Below are 23,113 nucleotides of genomic sequence, written 5' to 3' on the forward strand. Positions count from 1 at the left end.
CAGAGAATACAATAGGGGACTAAGAATGCACCCCTGAGGGACCCCCGTGTTGAGGATGTGTTGTTGCTTACTGGAAGTCCAGGATCCAGTTGCAGAGGGAGGTGTTCAGTTCCAGGGTCCTGAGCTTAGTGATGAGCATGGAGGGCATTATGGCGTTGAACGCTGAGCTGTAGTCAATGGCCCACTTTCTCATATAGGTGTTCCTCTTGTCCAGGTGGAAGGGCAGTGTGGAGTGCAATAGAGATTGTGTAATATGTGGATCTGTTGGGGTGGTATGCAAATTGGAGTGGGGCCAGGGTGTCTGGGATGATGGTGTTGAAGTGAGCCATGACCAGCCTTTCATAGCATTTAATGGCTACAGATGTGAGTGCTACGGGGCGAAAGTCAATTAGACAGGTTCCCTTCACGGTCTTGGACACAGGCACTATGGTGGTCTGCTTGAAACATGTAGGCATTACAGACTGGGTCAGGGAGAGGTTGAAAATGTCAGTGAAGACAGCTGGTCAGCGCATGCTCAGAGTACGCATCCTGGTAATCCGTCTGTCCCCACGGCCTTGTGAATATTAACCTGTTTAAAGGTTTTACTCACATCGGCTACGGAGAGCGTGATCACACAGTTGTCTGGAACAGCTGGTTCTCTCATGCATGGTTTAGAGTTGCTTGCCTCAAAGCAAGCATAGAAGGTATTTAGCTTGTTTGATAGGCTGTCACTGGGCAGCTCGCAGCTGGTTTTCCCTTTGTAATCTGTGATAGTTTGCAAGCCCTGCCACATCTGACGAGTGCCAGAACCGGCATAGTAGGATCTGAACTTAGTCCTGTATTGCCGTTTTTCCTGTTTTCTCCTGTTTGATGTCTCGTCGGAGGTCGTAGCGGGATTTCTTATAAGCGTCCAGATTAGTGTCCCGCTCCTTGGAAGCGGCAGCTCTAGCCTTTAGCTCAGTGTGGATGTTGCCTGTAATCCATGGCTTTTGGTTGGGATATGTATTTACGGTCACTGTGGGGATGATGTTGTCAATGCACTATATTAATGAAGGTGGTGACTGATGTGGTAAACTCCTCAATGTTATTGGATGAGTCCCGGAACATATTCCAGTCTGTGCTAGCGAAGCACTCCTGTAGCTTAGCATCCGCTTCATCGGACCATTTCCGTATTGAGCGCATCACTGGTACTTCCTGTTTGAATTTTTTTGCTTGTAAGCAGGATTGAGGAGGATAGAGCTTTGGTCAGATTTGCCAAAGGGAGGGCGAGGGAGAGCCTTGTATGCGTTTCTGTGTGGAGTAAAGGTGATCTAGGTGTGTGTGTTTGTTTCCCGGGCAAAAGGGGACGGAGGAGGTACAGGTCATATATAAATGCACCCACATGTTGCAGGGGGATACACATTTCTCTCCCCTATGGGGTTTTTCCTTGTGGGTGGGTGATTGGGGGGTTGAATATCAGAGGCATGCATGTACGCATGACTCCATACTCCAACACAGAGGGATCCGACAAAGAGTCTGTGAAAGAGAAAGAGAGAGACGGACGTAGAGATAGAGACAGAGAGAGAGAGAGAGAGAGAGACAGGGAGACAAGAGTCCCTGGCAGAGGCAGCATTCAGGAAAGTAAATAAAAGTCCCCATTATGTGGGCCTACAATAGCTAGCTGCTCCCTTGTTTCTCTTCTATTCAAAAAGAGGGGCAGAACATGTAATCACAAAGGGAACCCGTGTCTTTTCTTCTTAAACCACAGCGGTACTGCTCTCCTCTTCTCCCCCTCTCGCTCCCTTTCTCCTCTTTCTCATTTCTCTCTCTGATCTAAAATAACCCTTTAAGTTGATGTTTTTCAAATATGTAGGAAGCAGATCAATCAGGTCCACCGCCAGTGAATTAAACAGCCAAATTTTGATGAGAGAAGAAGAAAGGAAGGAGACTAGAACTAAGTATGGGAGAAGAGGGGAGGGGGTGATGTGCGTGGGTCATCTGGACTGTAAAGTGTTTAGTGTGGTCAGGGTTGTAGGCGACAAATATTTATGGAGTGCGGAGTACACAGACAAAACACAAATAGGATCTGGGCAGGAACCAGGAACACACATTCAGTGTTAAGTGTACACATCACAAGTTATGATTCAGGCCTTAATGATTTAGACCCCATTGCACAATTTCTAATACATTACACATTCCCTTATAATGAAGATCCACAGTCTCCATCATGATCTGTTTACATTGCTGTACATAATGTTCCTTGCTGCTTCACATTTTTGTCATGAAGTAGGACAAGCAGCCATGTTATGAGGTCAGGGTTCGCCTGGGATAATGAATGGCTGCGTCTGTGTTCTATTTACTGGTATTAAAGAGATATTTCCTGTTTATGAGAACCTTAATGTTTTTTTTCTTCCCAGAAGCAACTGCTTCTCAGCCACCAGCTGCTGTGGGGCCATCCACATGCATTGTTGAGTGACAGAGGAAAGGGGGAAGAGGAAGGAGAGAGTGAGAGAAGGAGAGTTTGGAGAATGAGAGAGCAAGGAGGAAGACATATAGAGGAGAGAGAGAGAGAAAGAAAGAAAGTATGAGGGGTTGCGGGATGATGCAGAATAGTGAGAGAGGAGGGAAAAAAAGGAGAGAAAGGAGGATAGGTGTGCGAGTTAAACTAACTAATGGATCCAGTTAATCTACCGGTAACTCATAGTTGATGAATATGGTCTATACAGTCAATGGGCTTAACTGGAAACCAGCGGAGGTGAGGGTTCAACAACAGGACCAAGATGGCATCGACTTCTCTTAGCTCAGTAAGAGTTGAGATCCACTTCAACCCAGTAAAGGCAGTAAAGTCTAATCACAGAGTGTTGGTAGACCCAGTTATGAAAGGGAGAAATGGAAGGATGGAGTGAAGGATGGAAGAAGGGATGAAGGGAGGGAGTAGGGGTGGTGTCAATTAAGGAGAAATATGGCAGGGTTCATTTCCGCCAATCACTGAGTGACTTCAGTTTTACCCCGGCCAGTCAGTGTGAAAGTGAAAAGCCTGTATAAATGATCATCCCTAGATCCCTGATTTTCTACATTTCGAACTCCACCAAAGAGACTTATATCTCCATTTAAATGTGAAAGAATTTCCTCCCTACACTGAACTACACTCATCACCACACACACACACACTGACACACACGGGCTGTAGATCATAGGTGTGGGCAGGAGTGTCAGCACTCAAACACACACTGTACCTTATAGCCTGGTTTAATAGAGGAGACCCAGCATGAATCCACACAGACGCTCTGTTCCATTCACTCACACAGGTAACAGTCTCCACCATTCACACTGCATGCTGTCCCCGGAGGGTAATATACCTTCTGTGCGTGTGTGTATGTGTGTATATACATCGTTCTGTGTGTGTGACTGTGTGTATGTATCTGTACGTGTGTGCATCCCTATATGTGTGTCCCCATAAGTGTGTATCTGTGTGTGTCTGTGTATCTGTGTGTGCGTGTGTGTGTGTTTGAGCTGATGTAGACAGTGTAGAGGGGCCATCAGTGCAGCGTTTCCACCTCTCCTCTTTATGAGTCTGGCCTTTTAAAAACACAGTGGATTTATGGTCAGTTTAGGCGGTATTTCATAGAAAGAGGGTGTGTGTGTGTGTGTGTGTGTCCAGGCCTAAAATAGGTGACGGTTAGAAAGACGCACCATTCGTATACGAGAAGAGTGTTAAAGGGAGGATTGAGCTGTCCTCCTTACCAAAAATGTTACACTGACACTTTTACTGTCCCAAGCTCCCGCTCCACACACTGGAAATAGATGTTATTTAGACAGGACCATAACGGAACTTCATTAAGACATTATAAGAGTGTCTGTATATATTTGACATAATAACTGCATCATAATGCATTAAACCTGCCAACATTAAGAAAAGGATTAAGGGTTCCACGGTAACGGAATTATGCTTTCAGACAGTTTTTTCCCCACTTTAAAATGCATGCCAAACAAAAACCATTGACTTCAAAGTTTAACAAACCATATAACTCTATGCACAAGGACTATTTTTAACAATTTCAATTGAAAAATTACAAAAACTAATTTAGTGGAAGAACTGTGCAATGCTAAACATTTTTTTACAGTAAAATTATCTTATTCTACTGTACTGTACACTACCTTTCTTTACTGTACTGTACTGCTGTATTGGACTGTACTTTACTGTGCTCTACTCACTGTACTGGTACTGTATTGTACTCTACTGTGCTCTACTCACTGTACTGGTACTGTATTGTACTCTACTGTGCTCTACTCACTGTACTGGTACTGTATTGTACTCTACTGTGCTCTACTCACTGTACTGGTACTGTATTGTACTTTACTGTGCTCTACTCACTGTACTGGTACTGTATTGTACTCTACTGTGCTCTACTCACTGTACTGGTACTGTATTGCACTTTACTGTGCTCTACTCACTGTACTGGTACTGTATTGTACTTTACTGTGCTCTACTCAATGTACTGGTACTGTATTGTACTTTACTGTGCTCTACTCACTGTACTGGTACTGTATTGTACTTTACTGTGCTCTACTCACTGTACTGGTACTGTATTGTACTCTACTGTGCTCTACTCACTGTATTGTACTCTACTGTGCTCTACTCACTGTACTGGTACTGTATTGTACTCTACTGTGCTCGACTCACTGTATTGTACTCTACTGTGCTCTACTCACTGTACTGGTACTGTATTGTACTCTACTGTGCTCTACTCACTGTACTGGTACTGTATTTTACTTTACTGTGCTCTACTCACTGTATTGTACTCTACTGTGCTCTACTCACTGTACTGGTACTGTATTGTACTCTACTGTGCTCTACTCACTGTATTGTACTCTACTGTGCTCTACTCACTGTACTGGTACTGTACTGTACTTTACTGTGCTCTACTCACTGTACTGGTACTGTATTGTACTCTACTGTGCTTTACTCACTGTACTATCCAAACTTATGAAACATACATCTATGACTGATTTGATTTGACCAAATCTAAACCTATCAAATTAAATGAAAGTCTGTGGGCGTTAACATCAAGGCCAGGGTGGACTGACCGAATGTCAACTACTTTCCAATGTCCATGGTCGTCCGCTGTCGATAGGTGCTCAGTTGGTTCTGGTTACAGTACATGGGAAAAGAGGGAGCCCATCGGTAGGTGTCAGTAAGAGCTGGGAGAGGTTACATTAACTGGAGAGTGAGAGGCAGAGAGGGAGAGAGAGTAGGAGGGGTTGTCCAGACTCACACTCTTGGTTTGACCACCAGAAAACAGAAAGACAAAGAAAACAGTTATGAGCTGAACATAACAGTATGTCAGTAGAAGGGAGGACAATGGCAGGTGGCCAAACTGTGATTTGTGAATATTATGGTTTCCCATTGTAGCCAATTAAGTTGCAGTAACTCCATTATTGATTTTGGGGTAATTCTGTTAATTTGGTAACGGAGTTACGCTTCTGAATAAGTTAACAATTCTTAACCAAAATAAATATTAAAAAATAATCACTATAACTAATTGGTATGTCTACCATTACTTGTTACTTCTGTGAACTTTCATTACCCTCCCTCCTCTTGAGGGAGAAAAATGAGAAAATATCTTCAAGATATGTGGGGTTTGGTAATGGAATTACAAGGCAATATTTCTTAAACTTACAGAAGGTAAAACATTTCTCCAAAACTAAATATAAGTGTTGATATTACACTGAACAAAAATATAAAAGTAACATGTAAAGTGTTGGTCCCACGTTTCATTTAGCTGAAATAAAAGTTTCCAGAAATTTTATTTCTCTCAAATCTTGTGCACAAATGTGTAACATCTCTGTTAGTGAGGATTTCTCCTTTACCAAGATAATCCATCCACCTGGCAGGTGGGGCATATCAAGAAGCTGATTCAACAGCATGATCATTACACAGGTGCACCTTGTGCTGGGGACAATAAAAGGCCACACTAAAATGTGCAGTTTTGTCACACAACAATGCCACAGATGTCTCAAGTTTTAAGGTAGCGTGCAATTGGCATGCTGACTGCAGGAACGTCCACCAGAGCTGTTGCCAGATAATTTAATGTTCATAATGCCGGGCCTCATGTTGCAAGGATCTGTACACTTTTCCTGGATGCTGAAAATGTCCCAGTTCTTCCATGGCCTGCATACTCACCAGACATGTCACCAATTGAGAATGTTTGCGATGCTCTGGATCGACGTGTATGACAGTGTGTTCCAGTTTCTGCCAATATCCAGCAACTTCGCACAGCCATTGAAGAGGAGTGGGACAACATTCCACAGGCCACAATCAACAGCCTGGTCAACTCTACGTGAAGGAGATATGTCGCGCTGCATGAAGCAAATGGTGGTCACACCAGACACTGACTGGTTTTCATATCCACACCCATACCTTTTTTTAAAGGTATCTGATCTGTGAACAACAGATGCATATCTGTATTCCCAGTCGTGTGAAATCTATAGATTAGGGCCTAAGGAATTAATTTCTATTGACTAATTTCCTTATATGAACTGTGGCTCTGTAAAATCTTTGAAATTGATGCATGTCACGTTTATATATTTGTTCAGTATAGTTGGCAGGGGTCTTCACGTCAACATTATTGTATTTTGATGTATTTCTGATAACTTTTAAGACTTTTTCTGCTATATGTTTTCCATGCCAACATCTGTTTATCCAAAAATCAAAGCACTTACAGTACTACCTAATTATTAAGCTGAAAAATGGTTGAAAATGTATTCTATGCCTTAATTGAAAAAAAAGATGGACTCTTATTTGACACCCAATTTGATATGCTCCTATAATCTTCACATGTTGGTGCTCATGGGTCCTTTTAGATGGAAATGCCCATAACTTGCTTTCTCATGACACAAATACCTAGAACATAACCCTGCATTTTTCAAAGACAGAATCAACTAAAATGAACTGAAGTTGCATTTTAAAGCTTCATTCCGATTCTACATGGCCTCCCCATTTAACAACAACAACACCAGACCTAACCATCCAGCCCAGAAGACATCTTTTGTCCATTCCTTCATTCTATCTGTAGTCTAGTAGCCTATTAGCAGAGTGGTCATTAGAGCCTCTAGCCCCCAGTGTATTACTGATGGTCAAATGACAGGGGGTTAATAGAATGTTGAGGGGCCAGAGGCACAAAGGTAGGCAATGTTCAGTTGGATAGGCAGGGCCATGCAGTCTCTCTCTCTGTATAGGAGGCTGGTTGAAAACCCCATTCATGGCCAGGGCTAATGCTGCGTTGTAATTAACTGTGATTACTGGAGCAGAGGGCTCTCTCTCCCTCTCCCTCGCTCCCTCCCTCCCTCCCTCCACTGGTTTCCTGGGCAGACCTAGGACCTCAAGCCCCCGGTGCTCATGGGAAATCGTGTGCATGCCTGGCCCCAGAAAGGCCTCCATTCAGCGGTCCGCATGCTTGACCTCTCAGGGGTCAGCACTCTGCTTTGTGTCCCGCGACCCCACCGCGACCTGGGGTCACCTACAGAGGTCAGTAGGTCAAATCCAGATGCCTGTGTCTAATTTCACCCCGACTGGATTATCCTCCCAAATCTGCCCTGAAATGTGTCCCCAGAAAAATGCCCCTAACTACAACTGCTGGCCATGTACCTGGTCCTGCCCCCGCCAGTCTTAGCAAGGCAACTGCCTTCCATACCTTCATGTACCCATCTCCTGCCGGCCTCATTGCACGCAAGCACACACACACACACACTCCCTCAAACCCCAGCCGTATCCCAACCGAGGCCTTGGGCCTACCTTGAGGGATTAGGTGTGGACAGCCAGGACCCTCCAGCCAATCAACCAGTCTGTCACATTGATTTTGAGGGGTCACTGGAGCACAATGGCCAGGCTTTTCGTGTCTTAACCTCCCCATACCTCCGTGACGCACACACACTTGCGCATGCACCCACACACACACTCTTTCCCCTTCCCTCTCCCACCACCGAAAGCTCCATCGGATCCCTGCCTGTCAAATCCCCCTTCCCCAGAGCCCTTACTGGGGTAAAGTGCTCGGATCATCCCCCTCCTCTGGTCCCACACCTGCCTGGTCAGATGACACAATAACCACTAGGGCTCAGGGAAGTTACCCTAACCACAGATCTAGCCTATAGGATCGTCTTCCTTTCCCCCAGTCATAACTGTAACATTTGGAAGAAATACACAAAACTGAAGCAAAGAATCTGAAGCAAAGAACATCTATTCTTCTTTAAAGTTTTATGTCATACTACACCTATTGGTGTATTGCCGCCTCCTACTGTATGGGTTCTTCTTCTTTGATATTACTGTGGTCTGCAAACAAATGCTATAGGTGCATGCCTCCACCTACTGTTTTGGCTGTATATCAGCAAAAAATAATTAACATAAAAGTAAACTAAACTAAACTCAATGTAGTCCTTTATTCAGATCCAACTGCTGCCAACGCCCATCTCTACAGGCTCTCAACTGCCAACGCCCATCCCTACAGGCTCTCAACTACCAACGCCCCTCCCTACAGGCTCTCAACTGCCAACGCCCATCCCTACAGGCTCTCAACTGCCAACGCCCATCCCTACAGGCTCTCAACTGCCAACACCCATCCCTACAGGCTCTCAACTGCCAACACCCATCCCTACAGGCTCTCAACTGCCAACGCCCCTCCCTACAGGCTCTCAACTGCCAACACCCATCCCTACAGGCTCTCAACTGCCAACACCCATCCCTACAGGCTCTCAACTGCCAACGCCCATCCCTACAGGCTCTCAACTGCCAACGCCCCTCCCTACAGGTTCTCAACTGCCAACGCCCCTCCCTACAGGCTCTCAACTGCCAACGCCCCTCCCTACAGGCTCTCAACTGCCTACGCCCCTCCCTACAGGCTCTCAACTGCCAACGCCCATCCCTACAGGCTCTCAACTGCCAACACCCATCCCTACAGGCTCTCAACTGCCAACGCCCATCCCTACAGGCTCTCAACTGCCAACACCCATCCCTACAGGCTCTCAACTGCCAACGCCCATCCCTACAGGCTCTCAACTGCCAACACCCACCCCTACAGGCTCTCAACTGCCAACACCCATCCCTACAGGCTCTCAACTGCCAACACCCATCCCTACAGGCTCTCAACTGCCAACACCCATCCCTACAGGCTCTCAACTGCCAACACCCATCCCTACAGGCTCTGTTGCCTGAGAAGGAAGAGCATCTTCAAATCAAATCCCTTTGTCACATGCGCCGAATACAACACCTTACAGTGAAATGCTTGCTTACCCTTAGCCCTTAACCAACAATGCAGTTTTAAAAAATTGACTTGGCGCTAGATCTTTGGACAGTAATCTTTGCAATGTTTTGGCAGTGAAGTCCTGGAAATCCAAAAACCTCTCAGCCGCAGATACTATTAAGGCCAGTTTGTTGGACTTTTTGTTTGTGTGTGCATTACAATTAATCACATGCATAATAAACACCATAAAATAAGATTGTCTATTCTCTGCCTGAAGGTTTTCATATGGTCGCGGCTGCGCAAACACAGTTCATTTGTTGGCTCTAGGGACGCTACTTTTCCGAAATGCTGTAACACGCCTGGCCGCTAGAGAACGCCCAAGCGCATCATGAACAGTCTTGTCACGATTCAACGACAAAAGAGATAGGAATCCCAACTGCAATGAATAAGACAGTGTAACACCCAGCCAGCAGACTATAGTCATGCTGCGTCACGCAATCCCTTCTCGAAAATCAGGAGTCGAGAAACTTCACTATTTTCCACGAAAGTACGTAATGTCACGATTCCAAAGCTATACGATATTACAGGGAATAGGTCTTACATCTCGGAAAAGATTTGTAATGTTGTACTCCTTGTTCCCGAATTTCATGCTAATGTTGGGTTTCTAAGCAAGCGCCAAATTGACTCCCATTGCCTCCTTGAAGGAGACCTCGCCTGGTCCCAAAATAGCCCAGAATGCATCGTGCGACGTATGGACAATTTACACATTGGGCGTTAATACGATTTCAAAGAACTTTCCCATGCCCTCAAAAGTATCTCTGGGTATAATATGAGCCAGATGCATTGGTAATAAACTGCACAGCTCTAACAAAGAACAAATCAGAGAAAATAGGCATCGTTGTGAGTGCGGGACTCCGCGATTGTACAGCAGAGGCATTACAAGGAATCCTGTCGATGAATGTTCCTTCCACACAGGCACCTGGAGTGGGGTGGGGATTTATTTTGTTTGTATTGTATATGACGTTGGTATTTTCCCGCAATGGATATTTATTATTTATCGTTCAGAATCCATACAGTAGGTGGCGACAATACACCAATAGGTGTAGTCTGTCATAAAACCTTAAAGACGAAGAAGAGTAAAGAGCCAGATTCATACTTCCTGTGTACACGTTCAGGAAATAGTGATTTCCGTAGCTTTTGTAGTTGTTTATCTCAAATATGAAAATAAAACTTTATAGCGTTATGTGACGGATATAAATTGATAACGGTCTATTTTAACCAAGTGGACGAGTCACCGATGATAACATAAGCTTCAACATCAAGGGAATCGAAAACGGTTAAGGTTAGGTGTGTGTTGAACAAAGTTTTTGCAACAACAAAAGCTCGATTTCCTTTCAGCTGTCAATTTTTCATTTTGAACGTACATGCACGATGCAGATAAATGTATTTTATTTCGTGAAATGAAATATAACTACATGTATTTTAGCTGAATGATCTAGTTTGCCTGTTCGGTATGTTTTGGTTTCTCTAGCTATCCTACTAGCGCCACGTCACATAGCTCTTGAAAAGGATACGCTTTGGAAAAAGTAAAACAGAATCGGAAGGATTCAACTACTGTCATCATTGTTACTTGGACCAAATAACGGCCGCCACTTTACCGTGGTCATTTCTCTACGTAATATTGAAAGTTTTTTGTGTGGTGAAGAAAACCTAAACATTCAAAATGACGGCGGCGGCTTCAAACTGGGGTTTGATCATGAACGTGGTCAACAGCATCGTTGGAGTGAGCGTTCTGACCATGCCGTTCTGTTTCAAACAGGTACGGCTTCCGCTATCTTACACCGGTCACACGATTATTCCATTGCAGAGGTAGTTTATCTTATCGTGTGTAGCGACTTTGAACTCACAATAAGCTACTAGTGTGACGGCAGGTAATGAGTGAACATTTGTTCCGTGTTTACCTTTCCACGCGCCTTAACAGTTGCATTATACAGGCTGTGCCTCATGCTTTATGCTGATCTTGACATCTTTGTACCGAATTGCAGTTTTAGGCCCCCATCATGCCCCTGTTAAACTGAAATGTGTATGACAGAGTTGCCATATTTGCAGTTTTGACATAACCCTCTCTGTCTCTGCTTCTCTCGCTCTAGTGTGGGATAGTGCTGGGGACTTTGTTGCTGTTCTTCTGTTCGTGGATGACCCACCAGTCGTGTATGTTTCTGGTCCACACGGCTAACAGCACCAAACGCAGGACCTATGCTGGCCTAGCTTTCCATGCCTACGGCAAACCAGGCAAAACACTGGTGGAGACCAGGTAGGTGTCCTCGCCTTTGAGAGCCAATACTGTTTTGATGTATGTCTTGTGTCTTTAGAGCCTTGATCAAATGCTAATATCTGAATTTCTCTCCCTCTTCCTCCCACTTTATCTTGGTCTCTCCCACTCTTCCTCTACAGTATGATAGGTCTGATGTTGGGGACCTGTATTGCCTTCTATGTCGTCATCGCTGACCTGGGCTCTAATTTCTTCGCCCAGTTGTTGGGCCTACCGGTAGGAGTCAAGAGTTTTGAATTACAGAAGCAATCAGAGAATACAATAGGGCCGCATGATTTGGACAAAATACCCAAGTGCACATGTTTTGGGCCAGATATTGGTGTTATGAATTGATATTTTTAAAAGCTTGGTAATTCCATCAGCCATGGTTAATACAAGTGTCTGGGTAAAGGACATCACTTCTAAAATGAGATCATATGAATTAATACATACCGTGCTACCTGAATAAAAAACTAATTAAACAAATATTTTACAATATTGTTATACATATGATAGCAGATAGGATTATTGCACCTACATATTAACCAATGGAATATAAAGCTTATGATTGTGTAATTATGTATAAGTAGGCCCAATCATTGTTATAATTTAAATGAAGTCAAATTGCTTTAAAAACATCTAACATTTTAATTGGTGTACACTTACTTTGAGTATGATTTAGGCAGATTAAGATAAGCAGAGTAAGGTGTTTACGTGTCTAATGCCATACTCGGCCTAGTGCCATAATCAGTTTAATATAGAATTACTAGTGTGCATGTAAACGTAAGTGTAGACATGAGTCATGTCGTTGGCTATATGATAGATGGGTGACAGCCTCTGTGATTTCTGTGTGTCTGCGGGTTGTGTTTTCGTAGGGTGTTACACTTGAAAACACATTAGCAATCAATGCCTGCTTAATGTACAGTGCATTCGGAAAGTATTCAGATCCCTTGACTTTTTCCACATTTTGTTACATTAGTCTTACTCTAAAATTGATTCAATATTGTTTTCCTCATCAATCTATGCACAATACCCCATAATGACAAAGTGAAAACAGGTTTTTAGACATTATTGCTTATATATATATATATTTAAAAAATAAAGCTTATTTACATAACTATTCAGACCCTTTCCTATGAGACTCAAAATTGAGATCAGGTGCATCCTTTTTCCATTGATCAACCTTGAGATGTTTCTACAACATGATTGGAGTAAATTCTGTTTATTGGATATGATTTGGAAAGGCACACACCTGTCTATATAGTTGACAGTGCACGTCAGCGCATAAACCAAGCCATGAGGTCGAAGGAATTGTCTGTAGAGCTCTGAGACACTGTTGTGTCGAGGCACAGATCTGGGGAAGTGTACATTTCTTCAGCATTGAAGGTCCCCAAGAACACAGTGGCCTCCAACATTCTTAAATGGAAGAACTTTGTAACCACCAAGACTCTTCCTAGAACTGGTCGCCCGGCATAACTGAGCAACCGGGGTAGAAGGGCCTTGGTCAGGGAGGTGACCAAGAACCCGATGGTCTCTGATAGAGCTCCAGAGTTCCTCTGTGGAGATGGGTGAACCTTCCAGAAGGACAACCATCTCTGCAGCACTCCACCAATCAGGCCTTTATGGTAGAGTGGCCAGACAGTAGCCACTCCTCAGTAAAAGGCACATGACAGCCCACTTGGAGTTTGCCAAAAGGCACCTAAAGGACTCTCAGAACATGAGAAACAAGATTCTCTGGTCTGATGAAACCTAGATCGAACTCTTTGCCCTGAATGCTAAGCATCATGTCTGGAGGAAACCTGTCTCCATCCCTACAGTGAAGCATGGTGGTGGCAGCATCATGCTGTCAATGTTTTTCAGCGGCAGGGACTGGAAGACTAGTCAGGATCAAGAGAAAGATGAACGGAGTAAAGTACGGAGAGATCCTTGATGAAAACCTGCTCCAGAGCACTCAGGACCTCAGACTGGGGTGAAGGTTCACCTTCCAACAGGACAACGACCCTAAGCACACAGCCAAGCCAACGCAGGAGTGGCCTTTCGGACAAGTATCTGAATGTCCTTGAGTGGCCCAGCCAGAACCCGGACTTGAACCCGATTGAACATCTCTGGAAAGACATGAAAATAGCTGTGTAGCAACACTCCCCATCCAACCTGTCAGCTTGAGAGGATCTGCAGAGAAGAATGGGAGAAACTTCTTAAATACAGTTGTGCCAAGCCTGTAGCGTCATACCCAAGAAGACTGGAGGCTGTAATCGCTGCCAAAGATGCTTCAACAAAGTACTGCGTAAAGGGTCTGAATACTTGTGTAAATATTATATTTCAATTTTGTATTTTTTTTAATACGTTTGGTAACATTTCTAAAAACCTGTTTTTGCTTGGTCGATATGGGGTATTGTGTGTAGATTGATGAGGGGGGGGGGGGGGGAACAATTTGATCCATTTTAGAATAAGGCTGTAATGTAACAAAATGTGGAAAAAGTCAAGGGGTCTGAATACTTTCAGAATGCACTGTAGGTGGCTGGCTATGGCTCAATCTTCATAAAATAGGGGATGGTTCTTCTTCAAATGATTGAATAAATGTGTTGTGTTGCCTCTTGTCTCCACAACTCAAAAGGTACTTTTTGCACCACACTTGGTTTCCTTGTACTGTTGCTGATTTGTTGAAACCGATTGTTTGCGTGGTATGATTGGTTAGAGATTGTGTCCTTTCTCGCCCTCCGCAGGTGTCATTTGGTTTCCGTGTGCTGCTGCTGATCACGGTGTCTCTGTTCATCGTGCTGCCTCTCAGTCTGCAGAGGAACCTGATGTCATCCATCCAGTCCTTCTCTGCCATGGCCCTCATGTTTTACACGTTCTTCATGTTCACGGTGAGACCAAAACCACACGGGTAGGGGAAGGGGTACAGGGCTGCCTGCAGCAGGTGTAAGAGGGCCATACTCAGATGGGTAAAATGTTAAGAGTTTTGCTAATATACATTTTACTCGATAGGTTTTTACAAAGAATTATGGCTCTTCTACAGTGCCTTGCGAAAGTATTCGGCCCCCTTGAACTTTGCGACCTTTTGCCACATTTCAGGCTTCAAACATAAAGATATAAAACTGTAATTTTTGTGAAGAATCAACAACAAGTGGGACACAATCATGAAGTGGAACGACATTTATTGGATATTTCAAACTTTTTTAACAAATCAAAAACTGAAAAATTGGGCGTGCAAAATTATTCAGCCCCCTTAAGTTAATACTTTGTAGCGCCACCTTTTGCTGCGATTACAGCTGTAAGTCGCTTGGGGTATGTCTCTATCAGTTTTGCACATCGAGAGACTGACATTTTTTCCCATTCCTCCTTGCAAAACAGCTCGAGCTCAGTGAGGTTGGATGGAGAGCATTTGTGAACAGCAGTTTTCAGTTCTTTCCACAGATTCTCGATTGGATTCAGGTCTGGACTTTGACTTGGCCATTCTAACACCTGGATATGTTTATTTTTGAACCATTCCATTGTAGATTTTGCTTTATGTTTTGGATCATTGTCTTGTTGGAAGACAAATCTCCGTCCCAGTCTCAGGTCTTTTGCAGACTCCATCAGGTTTTCTTCCAGAATGGTCCTGTATTTGGCTCCATCCATCTTCCCATCAATTTTAACCATCTTCCCTGTCCCTGCTGAAGAAAAGCAGGCCCAAACCATGATGCTGCCACCACCATGTTTGACAGTGGGGATGGTGTATTCAGGGTGATAAGCTGTGTTGCTTTTACGCCAAACATAACATTTAGCATTGTTGCCAAAAAGTTCAATTTTGGTTTCATTTGACCAGAGCACCTTCTTCCACATGTTTGGTGTGTCTCCCAGGTGGCTTGTGGCAAACTTTAAACAACACTTTTTATGGATATCTTTAAGAAATGGCTTTCTTCTTGCCACTCTTCCATAAAGGCCAGATTTGTGCAATATAGGACTGATTGTTGTCCTATGGACAGAGTCTCCCACCTCAGCTGTAGATCTCTGCAGTTCATCCAGAGTGATCATGGGCCTCTTGGCTGCATCTCTGATCAGTCTTCTCCTTGTATGAGCTGAAAGTTTAGAGGTACGGCCAGGTCTTGGTAGATTTGCAGTGGTCTGATACTCCTTCCATTTCAATATTATCGCTTGCACAGTGCTCCTTGGGATGTTTAAAGCTTGGGAAATCTTTTTGTATCCAAATCCGGCTTTAAACTTCTTCACAACAGTATCTCGGACCTGCCTGGTGTGTTCCTTGTTCTTCATGATGCTCTCTGCGCTTTTAACGGACCTCTGAGACTATCACAGTGCAGGTGCATTTATACGGTGACTTGATTACACACAGGTGGATTGTATTTATCATCATTAGTCATTTAGGTCAACATTGGATCATTCAGAGATCCTCACTGAACTTCTGGAGAGAGTTTGCTGCACTGAAAGTAAAGGGGCTGAATAATTTTGCACGCCCAATTTTTCAGTTTTTGATTTGTTAAAAAAGTTTGAAATATCCAATAAATGTCGTTCCACTTCATGATTGTTTCCCACTTGTTGTTGATTCTTCACAAAAAAATACATTTTTATATCTTTATGTTTGAAGCCTGAAATGTGGCAAAAGGTCGCAAAGTTCAAGGGGGCCGAATACTTTTGCAAGGCACTGTATCATGATGATATGTGTTTCTAATTCCTGTTTCACACTGATAGAATAATGACTGTTGACACTGTGACTCCCTTGCCTTTTCTTTGACCCTTTTGCGAAAATGTATTGATGTTGATGTTATTGTCGATGGCTCTGTGAATTTCTGTAGTATTTGCACTGCTTACACAGTTAGCCTTTTAGTACTGCTACTGTAGTATAGTGTAGCCTCTTTGTGCTATCCTGTGCTCTGCCCCAACCTCCTGTATTAAAACCATGACATCTCTACTGAACACCACTGTGAGTTGGAGTACTGTTGTGTCTGGGATTAGAACCAGTCCTGGCCCTGACCTCCACCCACCTTGGTCCAGACCACTAACCCTCTAACTGATGTATCTCCCTTCCTCTCCTACTTCTTTCTCTATCACTGCCGTTCCTGACCCCCCCCCTTCCTTTCTGACATCTCCTTTACGATTCTCTCTACCTTCCTCTCCCTTGTGACTGTTTCTCTCCTCTCCTGTGTTGCTGCTGACTGCTGTCTGGCTGGCTGCTGTAGATAGTCATGTCTTCTCTGCGTTACGGCCTGATCTCAGGCTCCTGGTTCGAGCGTGTACACCTGTGGCGGGTCAGGGGCGTCATACAGTGCCTGCCCATTATCGCCACCACCTTCTGCTGTCACCCGTAAGTAACCATGGAAACAATCCTTGAACTCCGACATGGGGGAAGGTATCAACTCCGACGCTAAGGGGACAAAATTCAATCCCCAACCCACCTACCACCTCCTAAAAGTAATAGCATCCTCCCTCTCAATCTCCAATCCAATCCTCGCATTTCCATTTCCTCTCCCCTCTTCAAATTCATTTTTGTTTGTCTTTAGGTTGTTTGTGTGTCTATGGTTTGGAGGCAAGGGGGTGCACAATTATTGATTGCTCAACCCCTGTCCCCCCAAACTGCCATCCTCTGATGTGGAGGATGCTCATGGAGCTCTCTTTCTCTGGTCCTCTGGAGCTGGATATGGGAATCAACTACACAGTAAATGCCGTACCGATCAAAACATCTGCCCCTCAGAAATATTTATTTTCTTGATCAGTCTTTAAATTCTGCATTTTAGTTGGTTGGGCTGCACGAAATGAGTAAAAATCAAATTGCTATTTTTGTACCAAATATTGCTATTTTACTTGCGATTATTGATCAAAACACTTGGTTAAACTGTTGGAATCATAGAAATTGAATTATGATTTTAATTTTATGGTTGGAATACAGTGGGCACTTGAAATACAGTTCTGTTTCGCATGACAACAAAGGGAGGAGATGGTTGTGACAGAGCAGGAACCAAAGTGTTGGTCAGTCTTTCCCATGGGAACCTAATTAGATTTAAATGGATAGGTACATTCATACAAAGATTTTAGAATATTCTTCACCTTTTCCTCTCTGATTAAGAACAAGCTGTCTCTCATTAAGAACAAGTAGCAATAGGAGCTAACAGGAAACCTTTAGTCATATTTGCAGTTTCCTAAGGCCAACTAAGAGCAAGTTACACTAACAAATAGTATAATATAGAAAATATGTGGATTTATATTAAGAAGTAAGGTGGAAAGTTGTGTTCTTGTTTGGGAAAAATCTGTTGACTGCATGCTGTTTGGTCGATGCATGCAGAGTGAATCTCGAGCTCGAAAAACTGCCTGGCTGAGTGACGGGGCGGAGAGAACTCTGTCAACTTAAGCAATAAATCCAAAGTAAAAATACGGGCCTTACAGATGGCTGTTTCAAAATAACGCAGCCTCTTGTCATATGGATATTGCGCATCTCAATATCACAATTTAGATTACCATTCGATTAAATGTGCAGCCCTACAAATTGGACATTGGGCATGTGTAAATGTCTAACAGGTTCGAGAGGATGATTTCTGATTTCGTCACAGCCTTATTTGGGCAGGAGGAGACTTTTTTTTATCAACATGGCATATTCTGTCTGGTTTTTTAAATGTTGTGTTCAAATTCAGTTTCTCCGGTTCCTCCCTTCATTCTTTCACTCATGATCAGACAGGCCTTCAGAATGGGCTTTTCTCCTCCTCTTCAATCCTCCTGTTCTTCTTTTGGTTCAAGCCATAACTCCCCCCTGCTCTCCCCCCTCCCTCCCTCAGATGGTGCTGTCCTCATTCAAACACGGGCTACTCAGTGGCTTTTGGCTGGGGCGGGTCAGTTTGGTGCGCTGGGACGGTGTCTTTCGCTGCCTCCCTATCTGTGGCATGGCCTTCGCCTGTCAGTCGTAAGTACCTCCCAGTCCCTTCCCGCCCCTCCTGCGCAGTCCCTGAAAGGGTGATAGGATATGGGTTGTGTTCATTAGGCACAAAAAGAAGTCCGAGACACTTTATAAAATAAAAAACATAATAATAATGGAGGGGTACATACCTAAACTTGTCCAATAAGTTTCCTGTTTCATGTCTATTGAACATGACCAGGATGTAGAGTCTAGAGACAGAAATATAATGGGTAGAATGGACATGATAGTCATGTGGTCTTTCTTTCATGCTGCTCCTAATATGTTGTAAATGTGCTGTTGTTGCATGTAGAACACTGATAAATGTACTGAATGGAGCATGACTACCTGCATTCATAAAGACAACACAAAGGCTATAGGGTTAGTCTGCAAGGTGACGGAGACAGAGTTAGGGGTGGGGGAGTTTGCTGTTTCACTTTCACGGCTTCACACTTAACCAATCGGCTACTTCATTCCCTGTTCTATTGCCAGGTACTTCTACTTCTAGACGCAGTCGCCTGCTGTAGTTGTATCTGTCCAACAAAAGTGCATCATGTTGTTTCGGTGTGGGTTTTATAATGGGTTGCCAGGAACTGCATTCTCTCCCTTGGAAAATATGTTATTTATCACAACAGCACTGCTTGCATACCGGCTGTTAAAGCCTGGAGACAAGGTGTTGATTGGAGATCTTGAGGAGTAAAGAGTAGGATCTACAATGTAACTAGCGAGAGATGAACTAAGAGAGCATTTTCTTCCTCTCTGTCCTGGAAAGCCAGGACAGAGAAGAGCTACTCAACTGTAGGGGTGGGAGGGCTAAGAGACCAGAGGTGGCAAAACAGAGTATTCGGGTTGGGGTGTAGGGTTTGAGCCTAGCCTGAAGGTAGCTGCTCCATAGGTAGTGGATGCGAGCTTTGACTGGAAGCCAGTGGAGTATGCAGAGGAGTGGGTTGACATGGGACAACTTCAGAAGGTTGAACACCAAGTGGGCTGCAGTGGTCTGGATAAGTTGCAGGGGTTTGATGGCACATCGGATAACCCAGCCAACAGCGTGTTACAGTAGTCCAGACAGGACAAGTGCCTGGATAAGGACCTGCGCCACTTCCTGTGTGAGGTAGGTTTGTACTCTACAGATGTTGTAGAGCATGAACCTGCAGGAGTGAGTCACTGCTTTGATGTTTGCAGAGAATGACATGCTGTGCAGGGTCATGCCAAGGTTCTTTGCACTCTGGGAAGGGGACACGTGGAGTTGTCAACCGTGATGGAGAGGTCTTTGAACGAGCAGGCCTTCCCTGCGAGGAAGAGCAGCTCCTTCTTTTTAAGCTTGAGGTGGTGGGCCAACATCCCAGCTGAGATACCTGCGTTTCGCTACCTTGGTGTCAGTAGGGGGGGAAGTTGAAAAGTAGTTGAGTGTCATCCACATACAAATGATAGGAGGGACCATGTGAGGATATGACAGAGCCGAGTGACTTGGTATATTGAGAGAAGAGACGGCCTAGAACCGAGCCCTGTGAGAGAACGAGGTGCAGACAAAGATCCTCTTCACCTGATAGGAGTGGCGTGTCCGGTAGGATGCAATCCAAGAGTGCAGAACCTGAGACACCCAGTCCTGACAGTGTCGAAGGGCAGCAGGTAGATCTAGGAGGATGAGAACAGGGAGAGAGTCAGCTTTGGCAGTGCGGAGAGTCTCTGTGACACAGGAGAGCAGTCTCAGTTGAATGACCCGTCTTGAAGGGTTAGGGTCAAGAAGATCGTTCTGAGAGAGCTGGTGAGAGTGTTTGTCAGAGACGGCACGCTCAAGTGTTTTGGAATGAAAAGAAACAAGGGATACCGGTAGGTCGCTTTTGACGGCAGAGGGGTTGAGGGTTGGTTTCTTAAGGAGGGGAACGAACATTTTGAAGTCAGAGGGGACAAGCCAAATAAAATGTTATTTGTCACATGTTTTGTATAACAACAGGTGTAGACTAACAGTTAAATCCTTACAGGCCCTTCCCAACAATGCAGAGATAAAGAAAATTGAGACATAATAGAAAAGCAATAATAAATAACGATAACTTGGCATTATACTAGGACTGACCCCAATTATTCGACTAGTCGATTGTTTGGTCGATAGGCTGTTGGTAGACCCAAGATATTCTTTAGTCGAGCAGAGGCAAATATATACCCTACCGTTCAAAAGTTTGGGGTCACATAGAAATGTCATTGTTTTTGAAAGAAAAGCACATTTTTGTCCATTTAAAATAACATCAAATTGATCAGAAATACAGTGTAGACATTAATGTTGTAAATGACTATTGTAGTTGGAAACGGCAGATAATATATATTTTTAATGTAATATCTACATAGGCGTACAGAGGCCCATTATCAGCAACCATCACTCCTGTGTTCCAATGGCACGTTGTTAGCTAATCCAAGATTAGAATTTTAAAAGGCTAATTGATCATTAGAAAACCCTTTTGCAATTATGTTAGCACAGCTGAAAACTGTTGTGCTGATTAAAGAAGCAATAAAGCTGGCCTTAGACTAGTTGAGTATCTTTAGCATCAGCATTTGTGGGTTCGATTACAGGCTCAAAATGGCTAGAAACAAAGACCTATCTTCTGAAACTCGTCAGTCTATTCTTGTTCTGAGAAATGAATGCTATTCCATCTTGAAATTGCCAAGAAACTGAAGATCTCGTATAATGCTGTGTACTACTCCCTTCACAGAACAGCGCATACTGGCTCTAACCAGAATAGAAAATTGAGTGGGAGGCCCCAGTGCACAACTGAGCAAGAGGACAAGTACATTAGTGTCTAGTTTGAGAAACAGACGCCTCACAAGTTATCAACTGGCAGCTTCATTAAATAGTACCCACAAAACACCAGTCTCAACGTGAACAGTGAAGAGGCGACTCTGGGATGCCTCCTCCTAGGCAGAGTTGCAAAGAAGAAGCCAAATCTGACTGGCCAATAAAATATTAAGATGGGCAAAAGAACACACACTGGACAGAGGAACTCTGCCTAGAAGGCCAGCATTCCGGAGTTGCCTCATCACTGTTGATGCGCACCTGATTACACATAGAATAAGGCCTATAGGCTACCTGGCCTGCTCGCAAATGTAGGCATATAAAATGGGCCCATTTTGGGATGTGGTAGTATTTCTGATTGGCTTAATGCACCACAACTAATCAGCTGTGGAGCTTCTCAAAATAATGTTTTCTTCACCTCAAACAGCAAGTAAACAAAGTTTTTACACTCTGAGGGCCCAGAATTGTATACAATGGGCCAGACCCAAGTTAATAGTTGATCCAATGTTTCAAGGTTATTGCAGACAGGCCATGTGTAGCCATTGCGATTTATCGGATATTAATTTTTATCAGGATATTTTCTACCTGCAGGCTGCAATGTTTTTATTTGTTGGCTTTATAGGCTATTTTTACATAGTTTATCCTTTTCATTTAGATTTGGATAGAATTTTGGTTAACCACATGACAAAGATTTTAAGATATGAATACGTTATTATAAACGAAAGGAAACTGTCCTACGAAAATGTTCTATGAAAACCATAACTGGCACATAGATCGGTAGAAATGGTAAGATAAATTGGCATTACACATGAGAAAGGTTGCCGACTCCTTGTTTAGCCTGTTACCGACAACTTCAGGAGAGTAACGGCAGAATCGGCGAAAGCCAGTAGGAGCGGGAAGAGGATGGTCGGGACAGGTTCAGTTTTTTATTTTCTTCTTGTTATCTTGATCTCGGGCTCCCTCTTGAGTCATTTGTGTCTTATTTCATCAAACAGTGAGCTTAAAGCATCAGGCATGCTCAATGCATATATAGTTGACCATTTGCAATGCCAAGCATCGGCTGGAGTGGTGTAAAGCTATTGGACTGTGGAGCAGTGGAAATGCGTTCTCTGGAGTGATGAATCACGCTTCACCATCTGGCAAGTCCGATGGACGAATCTGGGTTTGGCGGATGCCAGGAGAACGTTTGGTGGAGGAGAATTAATGTTCTGGGGCTGTTTTTCATTCTAGACGACTCAGTTTTAGCAACAGCTTGGTGAAAGCCCTTTCCTGTTTCAGCATGACAATGGCCCTGTGCACAAAGCAAGAGCCATACAGAAATGCTTTGTCAAGATCGGTGTAGAAAAACTTGACTGGCCTGCACAGATCTCTGACCTCAACCCCATCAAACACCTTTGGGATGATTTGGAATACCGACTGCGAGCCAGGCCTAATTGCCCAACATCAGTGCCTCACCGCACTAATGCTTGTGTGGCTGAGCGGAAGCAAGTCCCTGCAGCAATGTTCCAACATCTAGTGAAAAGCCTTCCCAGAAGAGTTTAGGTTGTTATAGCAGCAAAAGGGAGACCAAGTCATATTAATGCTCATGATTCTGGAATGAGATGTTTGATGAGCAGGTGTCTACATACTTTTGGTCATGCAGTGTACATGGGGTACAAGTACCAAGTCCATGTGCAGGGGTACGAGGTAATTGAGGTAGATATGTACATATAACCTATGAATAAAGTGACTATGCAACGTGATGGGTATTAAACAGTAGCAGCAGTGTATGTGATGAGTCCCAAAAAAAATACTTGCAAAAAGGGTCAATTCAGATCGTTTGGGTAGCTCTTTGGTTAACTATTTAACTAACAGTATACCAGTTTTATTTCTTGAGCGTAGATGCTGTTCAGGATCCTATGGGTTCCAGACTCCGCTTGCCATGCGGTAGCAGAGAGAAGAGC

At 43.9% G+C, this 23,113-nt stretch overlaps 1 protein-coding gene across 9 annotated transcripts in view; it reads left to right on the forward strand.

The window, feature by feature from the left end:
* The first annotated feature begins 10,292 nt into the window (after positions 1–10,292).
* The window catches only part of LOC139376767 (putative sodium-coupled neutral amino acid transporter 10), a 32,732-nt gene continuing 19,911 nt past the window's right edge, over positions 10,293–23,113 (forward strand). For 4 of the 9 annotated variants that reach the window (XM_071119672.1, XM_071119677.1, XM_071119675.1 and 1 more), the window contains exons 1-5: positions 10,333–11,013; positions 11,345–11,508; positions 11,649–11,742; positions 14,229–14,372; positions 16,683–16,807. In XM_071119672.1, the coding sequence (XP_070975773.1) occupies positions 10,918–11,013; positions 11,345–11,508; positions 11,649–11,742; positions 14,229–14,372; positions 16,683–16,807 (623 nt within the window). In that variant the 5' untranslated portion in view covers positions 10,333–10,917. Of the gene's footprint in view, positions 11,014–11,344; positions 11,509–11,648; positions 11,743–14,228; positions 14,373–16,682; positions 16,808–18,269; positions 18,395–23,113 lie in introns of all 9 variants that reach the window. The other 5 variants (XM_071119673.1, XM_071119671.1, XM_071119680.1 and 2 more) reach the window with 5 other exon arrangements.

This window comes from Oncorhynchus clarkii, chromosome 20, assembly GCF_045791955.1.
Source record: "Oncorhynchus clarkii lewisi isolate Uvic-CL-2024 chromosome 20, UVic_Ocla_1.0, whole genome shotgun sequence".
Lineage (NCBI taxonomy): Eukaryota > Metazoa > Chordata > Actinopteri > Salmoniformes > Salmonidae > Oncorhynchus > Oncorhynchus clarkii.